Raw genomic sequence first — 19,921 nt, 5'->3', positions numbered from 1 at the left:
TTGCGTGGGGATTTTCATCCGACCATACATGATAATTACGAATATTATTAATGCCATCACGGGTAATTGTAGCTTAATCCCTAAAGAGAATACTCGATTCAACACGATGATTATTATTTATCCACCTACAAAACTCCATACGGTTAGCATAATCCTCTGGTTGAAGGTGCTGTACTCTTTGTACGTGATAAGGATATAAGATAAGATAAAATCAGATAAGAACATATGAGTTTTTTCACATTATTTTCACGTGTATAATACACTCCTAGAGTTTGGTGCGCTTCTCCCGACTCACCCTCTATATATATATATATATATATATATATATATATATATATATATATATATATATATATATTTACTCCTTTCCGACTTCATGAGTGAAATCGGACTGCCAATAATAAAGTATACATGTAAACGCGACCACTTCTGTTAAACTTCTAATTTAAACCATGCAAAAACCGCGCACGTTCCCACTTCATTTAGCAAAACAAGTTCTACAAAATAAGAATGCGGGAAACTTGTAAGCACGCCAATGTAGTAATAATACAGTTAATGGATGAGAATAATCTCACGCTTTTTGTCAGGTATGACGTGCCTGAGTTTTTCTTATTTGAATCAGACTTTACATGTATTTTGGTTGCTTTTATTGACCTTAATAAGTCTTATATTAAGTGGTAAATGTGGAGGTATATTGTCTATTTCCTTTTCAAATAATTATGAGGTATATTCTTCACTCACCTACTTTTGTAAAAGGTGGTCCAGCTATAATGCACGATGTTAATTGTGAGTCGCACTTTAACGTCAAGTTTTTTGCCCAACTTAATTTAAAATTTCTTTGTTTCAGTGTTTGACAAATTCAACCATGGAGAGGTACACAATTGAGCAACACGTTAAGATTGTTGAAGCCTTTTACGAAAATGGGCGTTCAAATCAAAATGCATTTCGTGATTTTTTTGGTCATAGTCGGAGAGTCAGATCTGAATTTATTGAGCCTGGTTTTTTATCAGGTGATTATAATCATAATATACAAACAATGCTGCGGTCAGTCAAGCGGATATTAGAACAGCTGCCTCAGGTGCGCGGTCAAACATGTCGTGACCACTGAAATAATAAAATCAATTTCTTAAGGCTGTTATGTGTATCAAAATTATGATAGTCAGTCAACGTCCTACGGGGACACAGCTGTAATGTACGTAGCGAGATTTATGAGGCTGCAATTCGTTTATTAAGCATGAAATTTTTTTTATAACTGCTAAATATAATAATTTAACTACCAAATAAAATGGTCAATCAACCATTCCGTAGAACAACATCCATCATTCAGTGAATGAGAAATTAAATTTTTTCGTTCTCTATTGATATTACACGCGGCAGCTCGTCTTTTATTTATAATTAAGTTAAAATAAAATAACACCATCATAATCAATTATAATCTGATAAATATAATTCGTTCCAATACAACTTGATGAACGCAGATATATAAACAGGTAAGAACTCATTGATTTTTAAACATTTGTAACTCATATATTTATTTCATGAAGAATTAAAAATTGTACAAAGCTATAAATTATCATCATATAATTCATCATCTGAATCTTCCATATCATTAATCTCACTATCGTGATCTGACACGTCAAGCTCAGATGTTTCAGACTGACAATCTAATAAATAAATAAATTCACCAAAAAAACTTATTTTCGTGATTGTTTAATTCAGATAAAGATATTTGCATACCTGTATTTTCTTGTGAATGTTGAATAATAACATCCTGTACAAGTCCTGGTAATTGTTCGCCTTTGAACCAATCAAACTCATATTTTTCATCAAGTAATTTCCAGCCATAGTCAGTAGGAGATGGCTCTGTTGGAATTTGGCGGTGAGCGTTACGCTAAATATTTGCAATAAAGCTTGCTCTTAAGAACTGCTGCAACAATTCTGATTGGCATGGGGGCATACTCGACCCATCTATATTCTTAATTTAATTTTAAACGAATCATTTGTGGTGTTAAAACATTTATCTTGGAAAATAAAACGAATTGCCTCGTTCATTGATTTTATTTTTTTCAAGCCGTATAAATGGCAAACAAATTCCTGAACCTTATTAAACATATTATTTTGGTTGCTTTCATCTGCAAGTCCAAGGTCAGCGAATGTTTTTTAGAAACCTTCGCTTTGCTTCATTAACTGCAGAGGTTTTTTTTACCTTTCTTGTAAAAAGCCGGTTTAAAATCACATTTCCCAATTTTTCATAAATTTTACTGACATTGATCATCCTTTGATGATTTTCGGTCCCAACTTAGGCAACCCTGTGCTGAAAAAAGGTTATAGAGGTTTCATAATTATTATTTAAATGTAACAGTCAACAAAACGGGTCTAACAGGATTCAATAAATCTTTATTATTAATATTAAGATATATTAAAATATAAATAGAAATTTATATTTTCAAGATATATCTCTATATAATTATTTTAATAAATAAAAGTACATTTAAGAAATTAATTTGGCGTTTTTAGGTTGTTTTTGTTTTAGCTGCGTCATAGCGTTTATTTTGTGAGTAAATTAGCCCTCATTATATTATAAAGATCGATAACTTTAAGAGTTAAGTCTTTCATGCTGTAAGCACCCAACTTTAATTAGATTTTCTTTTTTAAGTTCGTGAGATATTTGATTTAGGGTTTGAACATTTGTTGAAGTTTTGCTTACAGCTGTCAAAACACACTGTACTAATTATAAATTGTAAAATTCATTAGCGTACAGTAAAAAAGAATTGTCTCATCTTATTGAGTTTATAACTCAATTGTAAATACAGAACAACTATTATATTAACTTACTATTCTTGTTAGATGTTTACATCATTTTTGTAGATTAGAAGTACATCTTTTTTAAACAATTGTACTTTCTAGTGCAGTTGAATTTGAATTGTAGTTCTAAAAACGACACAAAGTTCTAAATGATTTACACCTTGGATTTGCTTGATTTCTCTTATAGAAATCATCAACAAAAAGTACACTTTTACTATGTTTTGAAAACCTAAAATTTAATTTAATTATTAAAAAAAATATATGTAATCTTACTTGTCCTAGCCATTAATTTATTTATTACTACAAAAAACATCATATTTGTAACAGTCAATTTGTGTTCCATCACATATTAGCCATCTTTCCACTGTTTCTAAGTAGTTAGTGATACTGTTGAAAAAACTAATGTTTTCATTTATATTCAGCTCTGCATTGGTAGAAAAAATTACCTAAAATATTCTGGCAATTGATTATTATTCTTAAAACAATGAATGATTCATTTAGATTTCCATACACTTAGAGTAATAGATAAATCCTTGTTAACTCATAGACAGTCTGAAATTTGCATAGTTGATGGATTCATCTGCACAAATTCCAGTCCTTTTGGTCTATCAAAATACATCCTCACTACAGCCTTACCACAGCAGTGTGATTTTATATTTTCATTCATTATATTCTGTATATCATCGGGAGTTTCTTGATTCAACTGTGGTACATGTAAATTGTGTTCAGTTTGTTGAATGACATGAATTAACTTAGAAGGAACTCACTAATCAAGTAACAATTCTTGTTGCTCATATTGATCTTGATGCTCTTGTTGGTAGAGCTTCATTTCATAGTGTTTTCTAGCCTGTCGGAATAATCATAATTTTTTGATAATTATTATAAAAAATACAAAATTTTTATATATTAACTTAAGTACCTTTAAATAGTTAATAAAAATTGATTATACATACTGTTAGTCGAAAAAAAGATAGATGTTGAGACATATCAATTTCTTTACTTTTTAATTTTCGCCCACTTGGACAACTTTTCAAGGAACAAAATTTTCCCATTGCTTCTAAATTTTTTCTTGTAGTATTAACAACAATAAAATCATTAAAATAACAAAAATGTTGCAACAAAATTTAATAAAAAAACAAATCACTATTATTGTTATCGCAGAAGTTTCATAGGTTATTATTCACTAAATTACAGCTGACTACGTAAATAATTGAGTTTTTTAATACTGCATATTTCTCAACTACAGCAATTAATAGAAATAAAAAAGTTTCTAACTCAGCACATTTTACTATGTTTATATTATTTCCACTAGCAATACTAACACTTTTTTGGTGAATTCTCGTATTATAATATATTGTTTACAGCTGAACATTTTTTCAACTAATCCCCCACACAGCACGGTTCTACTTACTTCTATCATTGTATAAAAGAATAGGATTTTTTATACAATGCCTCTATCCTCCATATCAATTTTCTTCTATGAAAGGTTACAACCATAGACATAGTTATTACAACTTGACATTTGATCACAGAACACAGTCTTAATAATACTTCCGCTACCTCGCACAAATTAAAAGCGCCCTAAAACATGGCGTCCGGTCCACAACGTGTTGAGTTTGAAGCGTATATGTCACCGCTTGATTCCGCTAGAGTTTTACTGTTGAACAAAGTTATCGTCCGCTGAATGTGACCATTGTAATTATCGTCATGTTGGATTTCATTGTAATTGAATGCAATATTAATGGTAAGTTTTTAGAACGAAGCAATCAATATCCATTTTGTTTTGTCGACCACAGGTTTAACAAATTGAAAATTCAATTACTAAGATTCAAAAACTTTTGAAATTTAATTAAATAAATGAAAAAAAGAATTTTTAGAAATGGTTCACATACAAAGGAACTAGAAAGCTGTCAATAATAAAACAGATTTGAGTAAAATTTATAGTTCTATTTTTTAAATTTCAATACAAAAATAAATTATTGATGGTTGCTATATATTTTTGAAATTTTTTTTTTGTTAATACAAATTTCTTTTTTGGCTTTATTTTTATTTTGATATTCATGATGTAGGTGATATATTGATTGAATATAATTATGCAATTATGTATATTACAAATTTGATTGTCAAAGTTATATTTTGTTGAAGTAAGTTGAAACCTCAATTTTTAACCTGATTTTTTTAAAACAATTTTCTAGGAACTTAAAATCAAGACGATTCATCACAAAAATCAAGATTATTATTATTTTTAATAGGAATGTTTGTTTTTGGTGCTACTATTTTGTAGGATGTTCATTTCCATATCAATCCTATTCCATCAGGAGCTCATTTACCATGCCTTGCTTCATAATGGTTCTGAGTAAAATATAATTTTTTTAGGCAGTCAATTGACAATTGAAATAGTGGAACATGTCTTTCTTCATTATAAGTGTCAGATGAGCCTAGAAAGCTTCAGAAAGAAAAGAAAAATACTTTATCCCCTTCTTCAAATATAAAATCACATTGTGCAAACTAATTAACCCCCAAGAAGTAATGAACTCGTCAAAATGTTTTGTATTGAATTTTTTTTGGTAAGTCTATTTGTTACATATAATTGTCAAACTCATCATAATGTAAAAATTGAGCTTTGCATTTGATACGTTCTTAATTATATCAGCAGTAACAAAACAAACATTTAGCAATTCTTTTGCCTCTTAAGTATATGTGATTTTCCTATTGTTAAGTTGTAGTCTCCATTTGAAAAGTTTCTGAGTTTAGCTACATTTACACCAGGGTACATGTATCAGAACCTGTATGCGTGTACAAATTTGACAATTCCAGATACATTTGCCAATACAAGTGCATTAAAAACTGAGATCTGATACAAGTCCATTTTGTATATGGTCGATTTACCTTTGACTTGATACTGATACTCGCACGTGTTCTGGGTGATTTGTTATTGTTTACACAGAACAGATGGTTATATGTGCTAAGTTGTTACTGTTTCTTTTAACTTTTGTTACTACTGTTTCTGTTAACTCTTCGTATTAATTTTATTAAAAATGTCAAACTGGTCCAGGCAACGCACTCTTAAGTTTAATTGAGAAAATACGGAAAAGTTGGGTGTGGAATTTAAAATATAAGGAGTACAAAAACCATAATTTAAGGGGAGATATTTTTCGTGAAATTGCACTGGATATAGGGTCAACCAAACAAGAAATTGAAGACAAGTGGCATAACATAAAGAGCCGGTTTAACCATGAATTGGCAAAAATTAACTCCAGCGTAAAAAGTAGAGTAGGGGTGGATGAAACTTATTATCCGACATGGTACACTTTTCCAACTTTAAATATCCTAAAAGATGTGTGTAGCATTTCTAAAATTTGTCTTTCCTTTTAATAAGCGGAGCTACTAATGTTAATAAGTGTTAAAAATCTGATGTGCCCATTCTCACAAAATTTTAAAACAACTACCATCTTCCAAAATAAGCTCATTCATTAATAGAGCATGCCCGCCTGCGGTTTCCCGATCATTTACAGACTGCCTTTGCCATCACCTACTTTTTCTTTTTGATTTATTTTTTAAGGTTACATACTTTTCAGGTTTATAATAGTGTATGAGTGTAAATTTACTGAATATAGTTTTCACATATTGTAACATTAATAATTGTAGAATATGTTCAATCTTTTCACCAGCCAGTTCTCTATTTCAATATTTTCTTAAATAAACGACTTTTTTATACCACTAAATTTTCTGGTATCATTTTCTTCTTATTGTCGCAATACTTTTGGAAAATTTGTTTTGAAAAAATCATATGTGTGGTTTTCATTTCACATAAATTCAATATCTTTCATTAACAGTTGTCTTGAGGAAGGATTGGGAAATATTTGATAAAATTTGGTTTTTGTAGGTCTGTTTTTGCGGCTTCTTGGATTGTCCAGTACTTCTATATCATGTGAATACACTCACTTTTTCTCAATGATTAATAAATTACTTAATTGACTTTTAAAGCAGTTAGAATTATATTTATCTTTAACACAATTCAATTACGAAACAAATACTACAAAACAAAAAAGGAAAACTAATATAGTAATAGGTTGATATGTTAACAAAGTCAAAACTGAAGTTACACTTCTTGTTGGCCCCGTTCGGTCCACACACTTCTCCTGTCCCTTCTTTACCAGTGGTAGCTGGCTAGTTGAGACTCAAAGGTACATGTAGAGCTGAGGATAACTGACATTTCCCGGTAAATTGGTGCGATGTTATGACACATTGTTATAGGCATAAACAACACATATGATCTAATATGGGAACAGAACATACATTGAAGGTGTCTTAGGAGTTAGTTTATTTTCCTACAATGTCCTGAAATTCTTTCTGTTTCAATCTTCAATTTTTTCATTAGTTATATTCACTTCCATTATTTTTTTGTTAATCTACATGTTTCATTCTTATGATATATACATATCAATATAGCTGTTTTGCTGCTATTCTTCTCGGATGCTCAATTTCCATTGCCTTTACATATATTTCATCTTTCCTCTTTATTGTCAAATATTCTGTGTACGTTATAGTTGGTACTGTTGTCACTTATATATTTTAATTTTCCCATCTATATTTATATTTTTGTATTTTATTTATTGTATAGTAATTTTTTTCTTATTCTTCATAAAGTATCATATTTTTATTTGATTTATTATGTCAGTGGTTTTGATTTATGTTTAATATCATGATTTCGGCTTCAATTCAATATGTCCTATTTCTGGGAATATGACATTCATAAATTTTTGGATCTTATTTTAAGAATGTACTATGAATACCAAATCGACAACAACACATCTAGTAGTGAAAGCTAGTACATCTATAAGAAATTAAAAACAGGTCAAATAAAAAAAACATTCAATACAGAGACAACACATGAAACGTAAATAGACAGCTGTTTCCTATGAATATGGATAAATAACATCTTCTATCCCTTGTTAAATGTGCTAAAGTCTTTTATTTTGCTTTTTATTGCTGCTTATTACAGTTTAACATACTTAGTGTGTACTTAGTATTTAATTGTAGAAAGAGAAGATAATAGAATATGCTATTACCACATAAATTTTTTCTTCTAAATACATAATTAGAGATCATTGGCTTATGAACTAGAAAAAATTAGATGATTTAGTAGAGTATAATAATTTGAATTAGAAAATAGTTTTTATTATGATATGCAGTGTTGTTAAATTTTCTAGGTCTTTCCGATGTTCTGAATGTAAACTACAATCATTGGATGGAAATGTACTAATTATAACGGAAGAAAATTTGTAGGAGGTTATTATTCATTGATGTAATCATTATTTGACAGATTTTTATATAGACAGTTTGTTAGCTTATAGTTCACTGTGGTATGGTATGTGGTATGTGCAGTAAACCAAGTATTGAGAAAACGCAAAATAAATAAATGGCGAATGGAAAAAAGATGTCAATGTCGTCTGTGAGCACGACATAAATTTATATAAGGTGCACCGATTGCGATGATAAATATTAAGAGAAATATTACGAGCGTACAGCGTGGCTGAAAAGTAAATAAACAAGCGCGACTGCAGATGAAATCCCTTCACTTCATCCGATCGGCGAACACAACGACGGTCGTAAACCACAGCCCAAGTCAACAGACGCGCATGCGCAATCGGAACGCACTGACGGGGATACAACTACGCAGGAGAAAGAAGTCATGGATGTCCATAGGATTAACATTGAGAATTGCGTGTGTTCTTTTAAAATTGTAATTAATAAATATTGGTAAGTTTCTTAATAATTTAGGTATTATAATCACATTCCTCACACTTTGATCTTTATTTTCAATAGGTTTTCTGACGTTATTAAGAAACACATCAATAACGTCTAGTTATAATTTTAAACCAGCACAAGCAACTCACAATATAACCACTTTTCAAAAAAAACACCTACTTTAAAATTAAATAAAAGCGATTAAATAGGTTAATAACGTCAGTAAACCTATTGAAAATAAAGATCAAAGTATGAAGAATATGATTACAATACTTAAATTGTTAAGAAACTAACCAATAATTATTAATTACAATTTTAAAAGAATACACGCAAATCTCAATGTTAATCCTATGGAGATTTTCCTAGCAACCATTTGTTTAGAGCCAGGGCGGGGCTTGTTGCGAGCAACGACGTAGAACCTGACGTCACACTGAAAGCGTCCATTGAGCTACCAACGATGTTTACCAAACAAACAAAAATTATTTCCGACATTTTCTGCATCGAAATATATTTGATTCTGCTTGTTTTTAAGTAAATATAAAACATAGGTTTTTTTAAAAATATTTTGGGCGACAAATTTGTCGTCGATGTGTATGATTTTGGCGACGTTTCTTGATGATTTGGCGACAATTGTCGCTATGTCGCCATGCTGGCGTGAACCCTAGAAATATACAAATTAAGTATTTCTATTTTTGGGAAGTATAGCCACATAATAAGCCCTATCCACCTCAGGCATCAACTTTTGATAGCCTCAACTTGATTTTGGGGAAGTGAATTTTTATTGGTATGACGAACTGGTTCCTTTATCTCATTTTTAGCAGTATTTTTTCTGGTAGGGCGATAATCACGAATGGAGACTTTTTTCCACTCGTTATTGGCATGGCTAACTTTATATTCTACAGTAGAGCGTCGATTATCTGAACTAATTGGGGGACATGGGTGTTCGGAAAATCGGTATTTTCGGATAATCGAACTAATGTACATTCTGTGGCTTGGTTCTAAAAGGGCCAAAGTCAAAAATGCTAGTCCTGAGAAAAAGGCGTTGAAAGATATTTGAGATTTTTTAGAATGATTTAACTTTCTTATACTAAGATTCCCACTATTATTTTTTTTATTCGCTTATTGTTAATGTAAAGAAACAATATTTTATCATATGAAATTTTTTAACAAGTTACTATTTTATGTAAATATTATGACATTGGCCCTTTTTGGATTTAAAGCTACTGCATCTTAAAGTGACATTGGTTCAATTAATGAGGATCCATAAGGTAGTTAGAAGGGGAAAAACATCTGATTTCAACAATTTTATTCACATAAAGAACATTTACACAAATTACAGTTCAAAGTACATTTTTGGGATTATTAAAGATATTTTTTTTTTATAATTTTCTTATTCATCTTCATCATAATCTGAAAATGTATCTACAACATCTGATGAACTCGTCAATTTATCCAGTAATGCATTATAAAATATGCGACTATTTGGCTGAATGTACTGCATTAAGTCTTTCAAGTCTTTAAGTTTGTCATTACTCAATGGTAATGGCTTGTTTGATATGGGTCGGAAGTTGAAATAATAATCGGTGTTGTTAGAATGTCTCGTATCTTTTTTCACTAAGTTTATTGTTTTGAATTGCTCGTCATTTCCAAAAGAAATTTTGTACTGGATTTCATTTGGTTTATTCCATCGATATTGCATCCATTTGATTTTGGTCCACTTAACTGGCTCCCCGGCAGTATTAACTTTTTTTTGTACAAATACAGTTCCGAGAAGTTTAGAAATCTATCTTGTTGCATTTCATGTACGATGATTGGTGGTTTTCTTGGAAACATTCTAATTAAATTTGCCCAGTCACGAGGAAGTTCAATGAGAGCATTTGTTCTTTTCCTTGTCTTCTCTATCAATGCATGCACTGAGACTGCCTCCATGTGGGTGTGCCCTGCTTCGAGAAACTTGTAACTGATTACTATTTTCCTACCTTTGCTAGATAATTCTTTAGTTAAGAATAAAAACATCAAAGTAACAAAAATATTTCGATTTTGTCCTGGACACGAATCACTGAAAATATTGACTTCTTCAATGTCAACTAGGATTTGCTTTAAAAACGCGAATAGACATGATGCAATTTCTCGACCTCCTCTAGCTACGATTGTCTCATCCCATAGATAGCAAATTGCTGCTGGGTTTTGGTTCCTTCTAGTGATGTATAAAGTGAGATTCAGTGTCCACAGTTGCCTTTTATAAAACGATATTCCGCTTGATAAAAGTGGGGTTGGGAGACATTTTTGCAGGTCAAAACTTATGGTCATAATCTTTTTATTTGTTTTACTTTTTTCGACATCATTTTTTTTTTCTCATCGTAGGAAGATTTTGCCAAAAGCATATGACTATCTCTTTCAATAATTATTATATTTTTGTTACTCTCATTTGCCTCTGTTTTAATCAACATTTCGAATTTGTCACATTTTCCACATGTATCGTTTTTTGGTTTATGAAATGAAAGATTAAATTCTTCGACAAATAATTTACGATACATAGATTCTTTTTGCGGACTGACGTTGTTTATGACACACTCTTCCTTGTATAACCTGTACATTTGTGAAATTGATAAATGAGATGGCAAATATTTTTTCTGAGAATGAGACCTTGAATAATGACTTTCATAGGATGGGAATTGGTTTATATGCCTTCTAATAAAATCTTTCTCTTTTTCTGGGATTACGGGTTTTCCATGTTTTCCCCGTTTATCTGAAGCACACATACCTGCTTCACTAGCTCTTTTTTTCTCAATACACACTCTAATTCTTTTAATTGTTATATCTAAAGTGTTGCTAAACATTTCTTGGCATACTTCTAGTCTAATATTACCTTTATTTAAAAAATATCTCCGAGAATATTGACGCCTACTTTCTTTTTTGTCATTCCTTCGTAGCCTTTGTGTAGCTTTTTCTTTTTCTTCAACAAAATCCGAAATAAATTGTGATTGTCCATCGTAAGATAATTGATAAAAATGTTTAAAAATAATTTCTCTCTCCTCATTACTCATAAGATCAAAGCATTTCTTTCTACAATTGCATGGGGGCTTCATGCGTTTAGCTCTTATCAATTTTCCTCTCAAGGTAGCATACTCCTTACCTTGCAATTTTCGTTGTTTGCTCACATTTTTTTTCCAGTTACTAGAATTCATTTTACGCTTCCTGTATGCTTCCACTTCATCCCTTCGTTTTCTTCCCCTATTCTTTAAAATTTTAGCAGGCGTTTGTTGTTCACCTCCTTCACTACTACTCTCAGAAGAAGGCACATAATCATTTGAACTCTCAGCAAGTAAATCAGCGATATCTGAACTTTCAGAAGGTAACTCTTCATTTGTATATTGAAAACTTCTAGGGAAGTTTGAATTTAATTCATCTAAAAAAAATATGATTTGTGAGTAATTGTTGGGAACATTAATTTACATGCTTTCAGTTTTGTTAAAATCTGAAAAGATAACTGTTGAAATTTACCTAGTACAATGATAGTGATATTATCTTTATTATTGTGGGTTTCAGCAGGTACCTCTTCAATCATAGGTTGAAAACTATTATTATAATCCAAATCTCTTTCTTCTAAACAAAAAAAAAAATGTTTTTGTGAACAGTTCTTGAGAACATAATGCTTCAAAAAACATAATGTTTAAAACAAGTGACTCGAAAAATTTACCTTGTTCACATGCAATGATGTTGTTTGTGATTCGCTTCATTGCTTTCGATCTGACTTCTGCTAGTACTAGCAACAGGATCTAAAAAATTGATAATTTATCATGTTTTGTAGTGTCAATTGTATACTTTTAAGGAATTAAAGGAGTATTCTGTTTGACTTTAAAAGCATTTTTTCTATTTATTATAACATTATAGCATTAATAATATTACTTACCTTTTGAAACACTTGATTTGCGACACAGTTCTAATATTTTGTAAACTCGAGAATGAGACATATTGAACTAAATGCCTTGAAAACCGCGTGTTAAGATAAAAAGTAAATAAATGAGGGAGAGTGTCAGACAAAGTTCATTGTTGGTATGAAGAGGGGATAGATACGTTCAAGCTCGAAAAAGTAACATCTGTATGACTGCTAAAAGGGCCAATGTCAACATAGGCCCTTTTAGAAATAAATCAGAAACCACTAGCAATGACTTTGGCTGAAATTATAATGGAAATACAACTAATTTTAGTTTGTTACTAGCTGACCCGACAGACTTCGTCCTATCAAAAAGATTTGTAATGTGGCAGTGTTTGTGCCTACGTATTTTAAAAAATTCTCCTGAACAGAACCGTCACCCTGGTGATAGGGCGTTGTGAATAAAAAATAATTAAATAAAACATATATAAGGATTTAAAAGTAAGTAATCGCTTTATTGTTAATCATGTGAATCATAAATAATTATTATTATCATTGTAGTGCTTTGTGGTATACGATGTTTTTTGTTTGATTACCTGGCGCATAGATAAACAAATCTGATGGTTTTCCAACACGGGAACAGGCAACATACAATTGACCATGTGAGAAACATGGGTTTTCTAGATTAATACCACAAACACTTAATGATTGCCCCTGGGACTTGTTTATAGTCATAGCAAAAGCTAGCCGCACTGGAAACTGTAGTCGTTTAAACTCAAATGGCACATCAGTCGGAATCATTGGGATGCGCGGTATGAGAACATCTTCTCCTTTATACTTTCCTTTGAGTATAGTTGCTTCTATCACATTGTTTAGTAATTTTTTTATCGCTAACCGTGTACCGTTGCAAAGACGCGGTTGGTTGATATTTCGCAACATTATAACCACCGATCCGACCTTTAATTGAAGATTGTGAGGTGGCAATCCTGGCAAATCCAGCGAGTTTAAAAATTCCGGTGGATAGTTGACTACATCATCTTGATTAGTAGCCGAATCAACTGATTTATATATCCTCAATTCGCCTGTAATTTGTTCTTGAATTTTGAAATTTAATTCATTTACATCTATGTTTTTTGCAGCCAGTATAGCTCGTTCGCTCAACCAATCATGGTTTCTGTAATTTTGAGAAACTTCTGGAAACACCTTCTGAATAAGTTCATCTTTTGATTGAGTTAATTGACAAAAACTTTGAGGAAAGTTAATGCAGCCAGTCAACATGTCTATAGGTAATTTGCCATTACTAATGTCAATGAGTTGTTTAGAGAATATGTTTCCAGATTGGTCATTTTGCAACTCGACACGCATATTCTTGCTTAAATGAAGTACTTTGACATGTTTCCACAAATTGGAGGACTTTAGACATGCATTGAGTTCATCAGCTGGCGTTGATCGTGGAATCACTGGCAATGTTTGACGAAAATCTCCTGCTAATAAAATCATTGCACCACCAAATCGGTTATTATTGCTCCGTAGATCTTTTAAGGTTCTGTCTAAAGCCTCCAAAGATTTTTTATGTGCCATCGTGCATTCATCCCAAACAATTAATTTACATTGCTGCAAAACCTTTGCCATTGCAGAGTTCTTCGAAACGTTACAGGTTGGAGTTTTATTGCTTTGCATATTTAATGGCAATTTTAATGCTGAATGGGCTGTTCGACCACCTACAAGCAAAGTTGCTGCGATTCCCGACGAAGCGAGTGCAAGTGCAATTTTATTTTGTGAGCGAATTGTTGCTAATATTAATGAAATCAAAAAAGTTTTTCCTGTACCACCAGGTGCATCTAAGAAGTAAATCCCTCCAGTTTCATCATTTGTTACTTTCATAAGAGTTTCAAATACATACTTCTGTTGTTCATTTAACAGTGGAAGATTTGTTTGAATTAATTCTTTCAAAGCGTTTAGATCATACAGTCTTTCTCGATGCAACTCTTGGTTAAAAGCGTCATGCATTGGACGCGGTCAGGCCTAATTGAATTAATAGTTTGTTTGACATTATCAAGCACATGTCCTCAATTGAAATCAATGCTTCATTGTAAATTTCTTCACTGATTTGTATATTTGGATTTCCCATTCTATTCCGTATTTGATACAAAATATCATCACACATATAATCTTTGTACTTGATCCACAAATCAATTGGGTTTGATGGGAAGCATGTAGATATGATTATAGAAAACAATGTTCGTATTTGATGAGCGTGTGATGATATTCAGCATCATTGAGAGTTTGATCCCAATGAGCGTCATTTTCAAGTAATTGCAAACGTTGACAGGCTTTTCTGTAGGATCCACACAATTCACCATCAACAGTTCGTAACTGTTGGAATGATGTTGCGCCACGTACATTGACTAATAGCAGTCGTAAATAAAAACATTCATCATTGCTTGGATGTACTGAATAAATCCGGCCAATCGCATCGGTGGAATATACATCTGTATATCCTGGAACTGGTTTTCTTTGTTTCTGTTGTATAAATCTCCTTGAGGATTGATTCCAGGTATAATATTTTGGCATTTCAGAATATAGCAATGTTTGTGCGAAATCATCGTTTTGGCATGTCTCAAAAAAACTGGTTAATGTAGTAGATGGTGGCTGAGCAGCTCTTTGTACTGCGTTCTGTGTTGTAAAATACACTCTTTGTCCATTTTCTAAATGCACAGCTAAGTGAACAACAGAAGGGTGTCTCTCATGAATAGGAAAAGAAAATATTCGTCAAACTGCTTCATTACTACTGACATAGCGGCCCATTTGGTATTGGGTAACTTCATTATTGGAATTCTCTGCACCAATTCCAATCACAGCCATATCACTCCCTTTGGTTACATATTTGCAAATGTATTTAATTGATTTCACTGAATGGCAAGATTCAACGTTGATGTGTGCTTTGAATGTCTTTGATAAAATGGGTGAATATGGAACAATCCAACGATTATCTATTTCAATATCTTGTTGATTTAATTTGACAATTGTTGATTTTCCATTGTCTGCTGTCGATCTGCGACGATACAATGGATAACCGTCATTACCAGTAATTGTTTCCGATATTAATGCCCGTGGATATCGTTTTGAACATTTACCATCCATCATACACGGTGAATTTTGATTTCCACAGGGACCATGTATCATGTGTTTGATAACTACCTCATGTAATCCAGGATCTACTTGTACATCAGGGATTTCAGCTGATATCACTGCATCAACTTCATTTGGCCTTATCTTTTCAACCAACCAAATCAAAATGTGTGCATGTGGCAATCCTCGTTTCTGCCACTCCACAGAATACATCCAGCAGCGTGTCTCACCAAACACATTATGTTTTACGATGAAATCCATTAATGATTTCAACTTTTGTCTAAAGACTCTGGCTGTAATATTATGACGATCAATGGGTGATTGCCCAGAGAATAACTCCTGCTTGATTTCTATCCATTGCGGATTGCATGTAAATGTGATGAACAAATCTGCTGTACCATAATGACGAACGTACGACATGGCATCTTGAGCATATTCGTGCATATGCCGAGGGCTTTCGATGTATGTTGCTGGAAGAATAGTCATCCGACCGACATTCTGTGCATTTCCATCAGTATTAATCGCATCTCGAAGGTGAATATACTCTTCAGATCGGAGTTTGGTTTGATTCAACCTGATGAATGTTAATCTCTCCGTTTCAATTTTAACATACATGTCAACAACATATTTGTGATATAATCGCCGACATTTCAATATGTGATTATCTTCATTTTCCCGAATCATTAGGCGGTATGAATAATAGTTCATTGAACTGACTTTTCTGTTGGTTTCAGAACCTGTAAATAGATTTTGTTTTAATAACATTCAAATATAAAATTAAAATACATAATATAATGACTGAAATATTATCGCCATAGCTAAACTAATATTTTAGTTACCTGTAATGGGATTTATCATTTTTGTTGAGAAATCGTAGTCATCTTCACCTTGCCAAAATATAATGGGATATTGCAGTGCATCATATGAGCGGTGTGTTTCCTTTATACGTTGTAATTGATCATTCCGACGATGTAAAACAATATCACGGGATTCCAAGTTTTCTCCAACTACAACGATAGCAACTTCATCAATAGTTGGTGCATTAAAACGTCTTGTATGTTGACCTGCAGGTGTTTTATCAGCTCTGATTACAATTTTGTGATTATCGGATGGCATCAGATCCAGGGCAGTTTTAAACAATATAATCAATTGATTGTGTTGATGAAATAAAGTTTGTAATTGTTCTATAATAGACCTCTTTACTAAATTGTTATGTGCACAACGCAGATCAATTTCTTGTGGTGAATTGCCCATAAAATAAATTTGCAGGAATTTGTTGTCGCTATCTGACACTGGTAACAGTGAACCTGCTCTGTGATATATTTGCCCTTGTATCTGTAAATAAGAAAAATATTATGGTGTGGTATAAATTAATGGATTGTCAGTGACCAAACTTAATAATATTTGATCTTAAAAAGTATATATTTAGTTTTAACTAATATCTATCAAATATATAAAATATAATAAAAGTGTCACTGAAACTGAATCACCATATAATATGATGACTAAGTGATATATTTCGTAATGATTAAGAAATTGAAGATAAGTGACACATCTTAACTTTCGTGACAGAAAATTTTGTTCGCTAAAATAATTATGAGTAACTGCTATAATACATACCTTGAAAGTTAGCATAAAATTTTCCCGAACTACATTTGTTGCCCCAAATGAAGTCATTTGAAAGCAATTGTTATATTGTTGGATATGTGTCAAAAAGTGTATAGAATCTGTTCCTATTCCTGAAACCAATGAGTACAATGGTTCTGGTGGTGGATCCAATGGTATCAATTTCACTTTACCATTTGCGCAACACAATCCATTGGCTTCGTTTTTGTACTTTAATGCCTTACAGTGTGAGCAAACCGAGTTCATAGAACCAATAACAACACATTGGTAGTTACTGTAGTCAATTGACACATCGTAACTGAAAGCGGCTCGATTCAAACTTGCGCGATTATTAGTTGAATGTCGCGCTCGCGCTTCACGCGTTTGTGATATCCGAATTCTTTCACGTTCATTTCCGTCGTCACGTTCTTGTGCAGTACGATTAGATCGGTAATTAGCTTGGTTTGTAGCATTTCTGGTTCTTCTACCTAAATTGCTTCGTCTTATAGGAGGCATATCAAATATACATTATTTTTTCACTAATCACGAACTAATCAAACACTAACTAACTAAACACTGCAAAAAACACGATATACGAATTTGTTTCGTGTATCAGTTGACAAAAGCAAACTCAGTAGATTGGGTAACAGACAACTTTTTTTTTTTTTTTAATTTGATATGACTTGAAGTCAAATCCTTTTAAGCCGTACGAATTGTTTTTAAAATAATAAAACACTGTTGCTAACGCGATTTTTGTTTGACTGATGTAATGACGTGGAAACTGCTGCATTTTATCTCGCGTGCCGAAACTAATACAAAAGGAACGCGACATTAAACTCCTCCAACTATGTATTCTGTGCTCCAACGCACACACACACATTGTTTTGATAGATATGATCTTTGACGTTATAGACTAAGAGCCAGTGCCTGCCAGACATACGTTAAAGTATAAAAGCTGAAAATTTTTCTGCGTGTTCTCACTGGTGTAGGGAACAATGTTTGGGGGTTACAAACCTTGAGTAACGGTGCCTTCGGTAGGTATCAGGTAATCAAGGTGCGCAGTACCTGAGCTCTCTCACGTTAAATTATAAAAGCTGAAATTTACACAGAGTGTTCAAATGACCATTCTAAGTAATTATTCAAAAGGCCAGACCTATCCGAAGGGTCTTTTTGGGGCACTAGGTTCAACAGATGCCAGTATACTTTTGACTCCGAAAGTTGAAGGTAGTGTTTCGAAAGAAAATTTTAGGAGCAAAATTGCAGTGAAATAAGTTTATAATCATGGAAGAAAATGTAGATTGTGTATTTTGTCATGAGAGTAGTGGAAATGTGATTTTATTTCTTGAACAAACATTGAAAAAGTGTAAAAGTATATTAAAATCACGACAAAAATATAAACTTAAATATAAAGATGTGGTTTTACCAAGTGGAGAGATGGAAGGTGGTTACCATAGAGAGTGCTACAAGACATTTACAGCACTGATGAAAAAATATTATGAAGATCCAGACGTGAATCCAACACCATCAACATCGACGGATGAATCTACCAGCTCTACTACACCAAGATCATCAGAAAAAACTTTACAATCTGTAGAACAAGAGGCATCAACTTCAATGACCCACGAGGTTTTTGAGAATGTAAGTGATCTTGATTCAACCTTAGAAGAGATTCCTACCGAAAGTGATGCAAGTATTGAAATTAGTTGTAAAATTTGCGTGTTTTGCAACCTTAAAAGAAAAAAACATCGATCTAAAGTCCAACCCCTTCATGAATCTGAAACAGAATCATTGAAATCCTCAATAATAGATTTCGTTAAAGAACGAGAGGAACACAAAGATTTATACAAGAGATTAATAAGTTATTTTGCTCCAAAAATATACTATCACACTGTATGTAGAGTCGATTTCAACAATAAAATTAAATTATCAACGAAAGAAACAGTCGAAACTATTTGGCATGAGCGTCGAAATTGTCATCAAAGAGCATTTGAAGAAATCCGTCAATACATACAAGAAAATGTTATTGATAAAGGTCGATGTTTCTTTTTAACTTCCTTACATAGACATTACATTGAGTTGTTAGAAACTGATCCAAACGAAAATTCAGAAAAAATAGATTCTACATTTACACCTCAGCATCTTCAAGATAAAATAATTCAACATTTTCGTAATAATATTAAATTTATAACCACACACAATAAAAAATTAATAGCCCCAAAGTATCTTTCAGTGATCGATGATAAATCATACGAACATTTGCAAGATGAAGATATTTTACAGAGAGCTGCGTTGCTTCTAAGGAAAAAAATATTAGCTACTAAACCTCAAAAATTACCAGCAAAAATTTCAACTCAGGATCTTATAAACGGAGAAATCACATTACCAGAAACATTGTTAGACTTTTATCGTGTCTTGCTTAACGGTTGCAGTAGTCGAAAAAATAGTACAAAACGTTTGCGTATTGCTAAGTCATTCAGCGAAGATGTTGTTTATGGAATTTATAATGGTAAAATTAAAACTTCGAAGCATATTCTTTTAGGTTTAACTTTAAAAAGTTTGACAAGCAGCAGGAAAATAATTGACATTGTCAATCGATATGGACATTGTATTAGTTATCAAGGAGTTGAAGAATTGGAAACAGAGGTGACATATACTTCAGTAGAAAAGTCGACTCTCTTACCAGAAACTATTAAAAAATCTTCAGAGCTATGTACTGGAGTAGCTTATGATAATTTTGATCGGTTTGTCGAA

At 32.2% G+C, this 19,921-nt stretch overlaps 3 protein-coding genes and 1 long non-coding RNA gene across 4 annotated transcripts; all 4 read right to left on the bottom strand.

Annotated features, from left to right (window-relative positions):
- Positions 1-2,043: 2,043 nt before the first annotated feature.
- On the bottom strand, positions 2,044-4,545 carry LOC130446072 (uncharacterized). The gene is made up of 2 exons (XR_008910106.1): positions 2,836-4,545; positions 2,044-2,314 (listed from the first exon to the last, which is right to left on the bottom strand). It is a non-coding gene; the product is annotated as an uncharacterized LOC130446072 (long non-coding RNA).
- A 3,473-nt stretch (positions 4,546-8,018) lies between these two features.
- LOC130445840 (uncharacterized) lies at positions 8,019-12,530 on the bottom strand. Its single transcript, XM_056781725.1, has 3 exons — positions 12,470-12,530; positions 12,061-12,162; positions 8,019-12,007 (listed from the first exon to the last, which is right to left on the bottom strand). Exons 1-3 carry the CDS (start codon positions 12,528-12,530, stop codon positions 10,863-10,865), a joined length of 1,308 nt encoding a protein of 435 aa, XP_056637703.1. The 3' UTR covers positions 8,019-10,862.
- Positions 12,531-12,985: 455 nt separating this feature from the next.
- LOC130445839 (ATP-dependent DNA helicase pif1-like) lies at positions 12,986-14,443 on the bottom strand. Its single transcript, XM_056781724.1, has one exon. It carries the CDS (start codon positions 14,441-14,443, stop codon positions 12,986-12,988), a length of 1,458 nt encoding a protein of 485 aa, XP_056637702.1.
- A 762-nt stretch (positions 14,444-15,205) lies between these two features.
- Positions 15,206-17,686, bottom strand: LOC130445838 (uncharacterized). The gene is made up of 3 exons (XM_056781723.1): positions 17,186-17,686; positions 16,405-16,900; positions 15,206-16,302 (listed from the first exon to the last, which is right to left on the bottom strand). Exons 1-3 carry the CDS (start codon positions 17,684-17,686, stop codon positions 15,206-15,208), a joined length of 2,094 nt encoding a protein of 697 aa, XP_056637701.1.
- Positions 17,687-19,921: the final 2,235 nt, after the last annotated feature.

The sequence above is a fragment of the Diorhabda sublineata genome, chromosome 6 (genome assembly GCF_026230105.1).
Source record: "Diorhabda sublineata isolate icDioSubl1.1 chromosome 6, icDioSubl1.1, whole genome shotgun sequence".
In the NCBI taxonomy this organism is placed as follows: Eukaryota; Metazoa; Arthropoda; class Insecta; order Coleoptera; family Chrysomelidae; genus Diorhabda; species Diorhabda sublineata.
The sequence above is the reverse complement of the archived record's forward strand: the minus strand, read 5'-3'. Positions and strand labels throughout refer to the sequence as shown.

Coding starts and splice junctions, on each gene's coding strand:
- LOC130445839 (XM_056781724.1), bottom strand. CDS start 14,443: ATGCATGACGCTTTTAACCAAGAGTTGCATCGAGAAAGACTGTATGAT.
- LOC130445840 (XM_056781725.1), bottom strand. CDS start 12,530: ATGTCTCATTCTCGAGTTTACAAAATATTAGAACTGTGTCGCAAATCA. Junction 12,163..12,469: donor CAAATCAAGTGTTTCAAAAG/GTAAGTAATATT, acceptor TTTTTTGTTTAG/AAGAAAGAGATTTGGATTAT. Junction 12,008..12,060: donor TATCACTATCATTGTACTAG/GTAAATTTCAAC, acceptor AAAGCATGTAAA/TTAATGTTCCCAACAATTAC.
- LOC130445838 (XM_056781723.1), bottom strand. CDS start 17,686: ATGCCTCCTATAAGACGAAGCAATTTAGGTAGAAGAACCAGAAATGCT. Junction 16,901..17,185: donor ATTTTATGCTAACTTTCAAG/GTATGTATTATA, acceptor TCTTATTTACAG/ATACAAGGGCAAATATATCA. Junction 16,303..16,404: donor AATGATAAATCCCATTACAG/GTAACTAAAATA, acceptor ATCTATTTACAG/GTTCTGAAACCAACAGAAAA.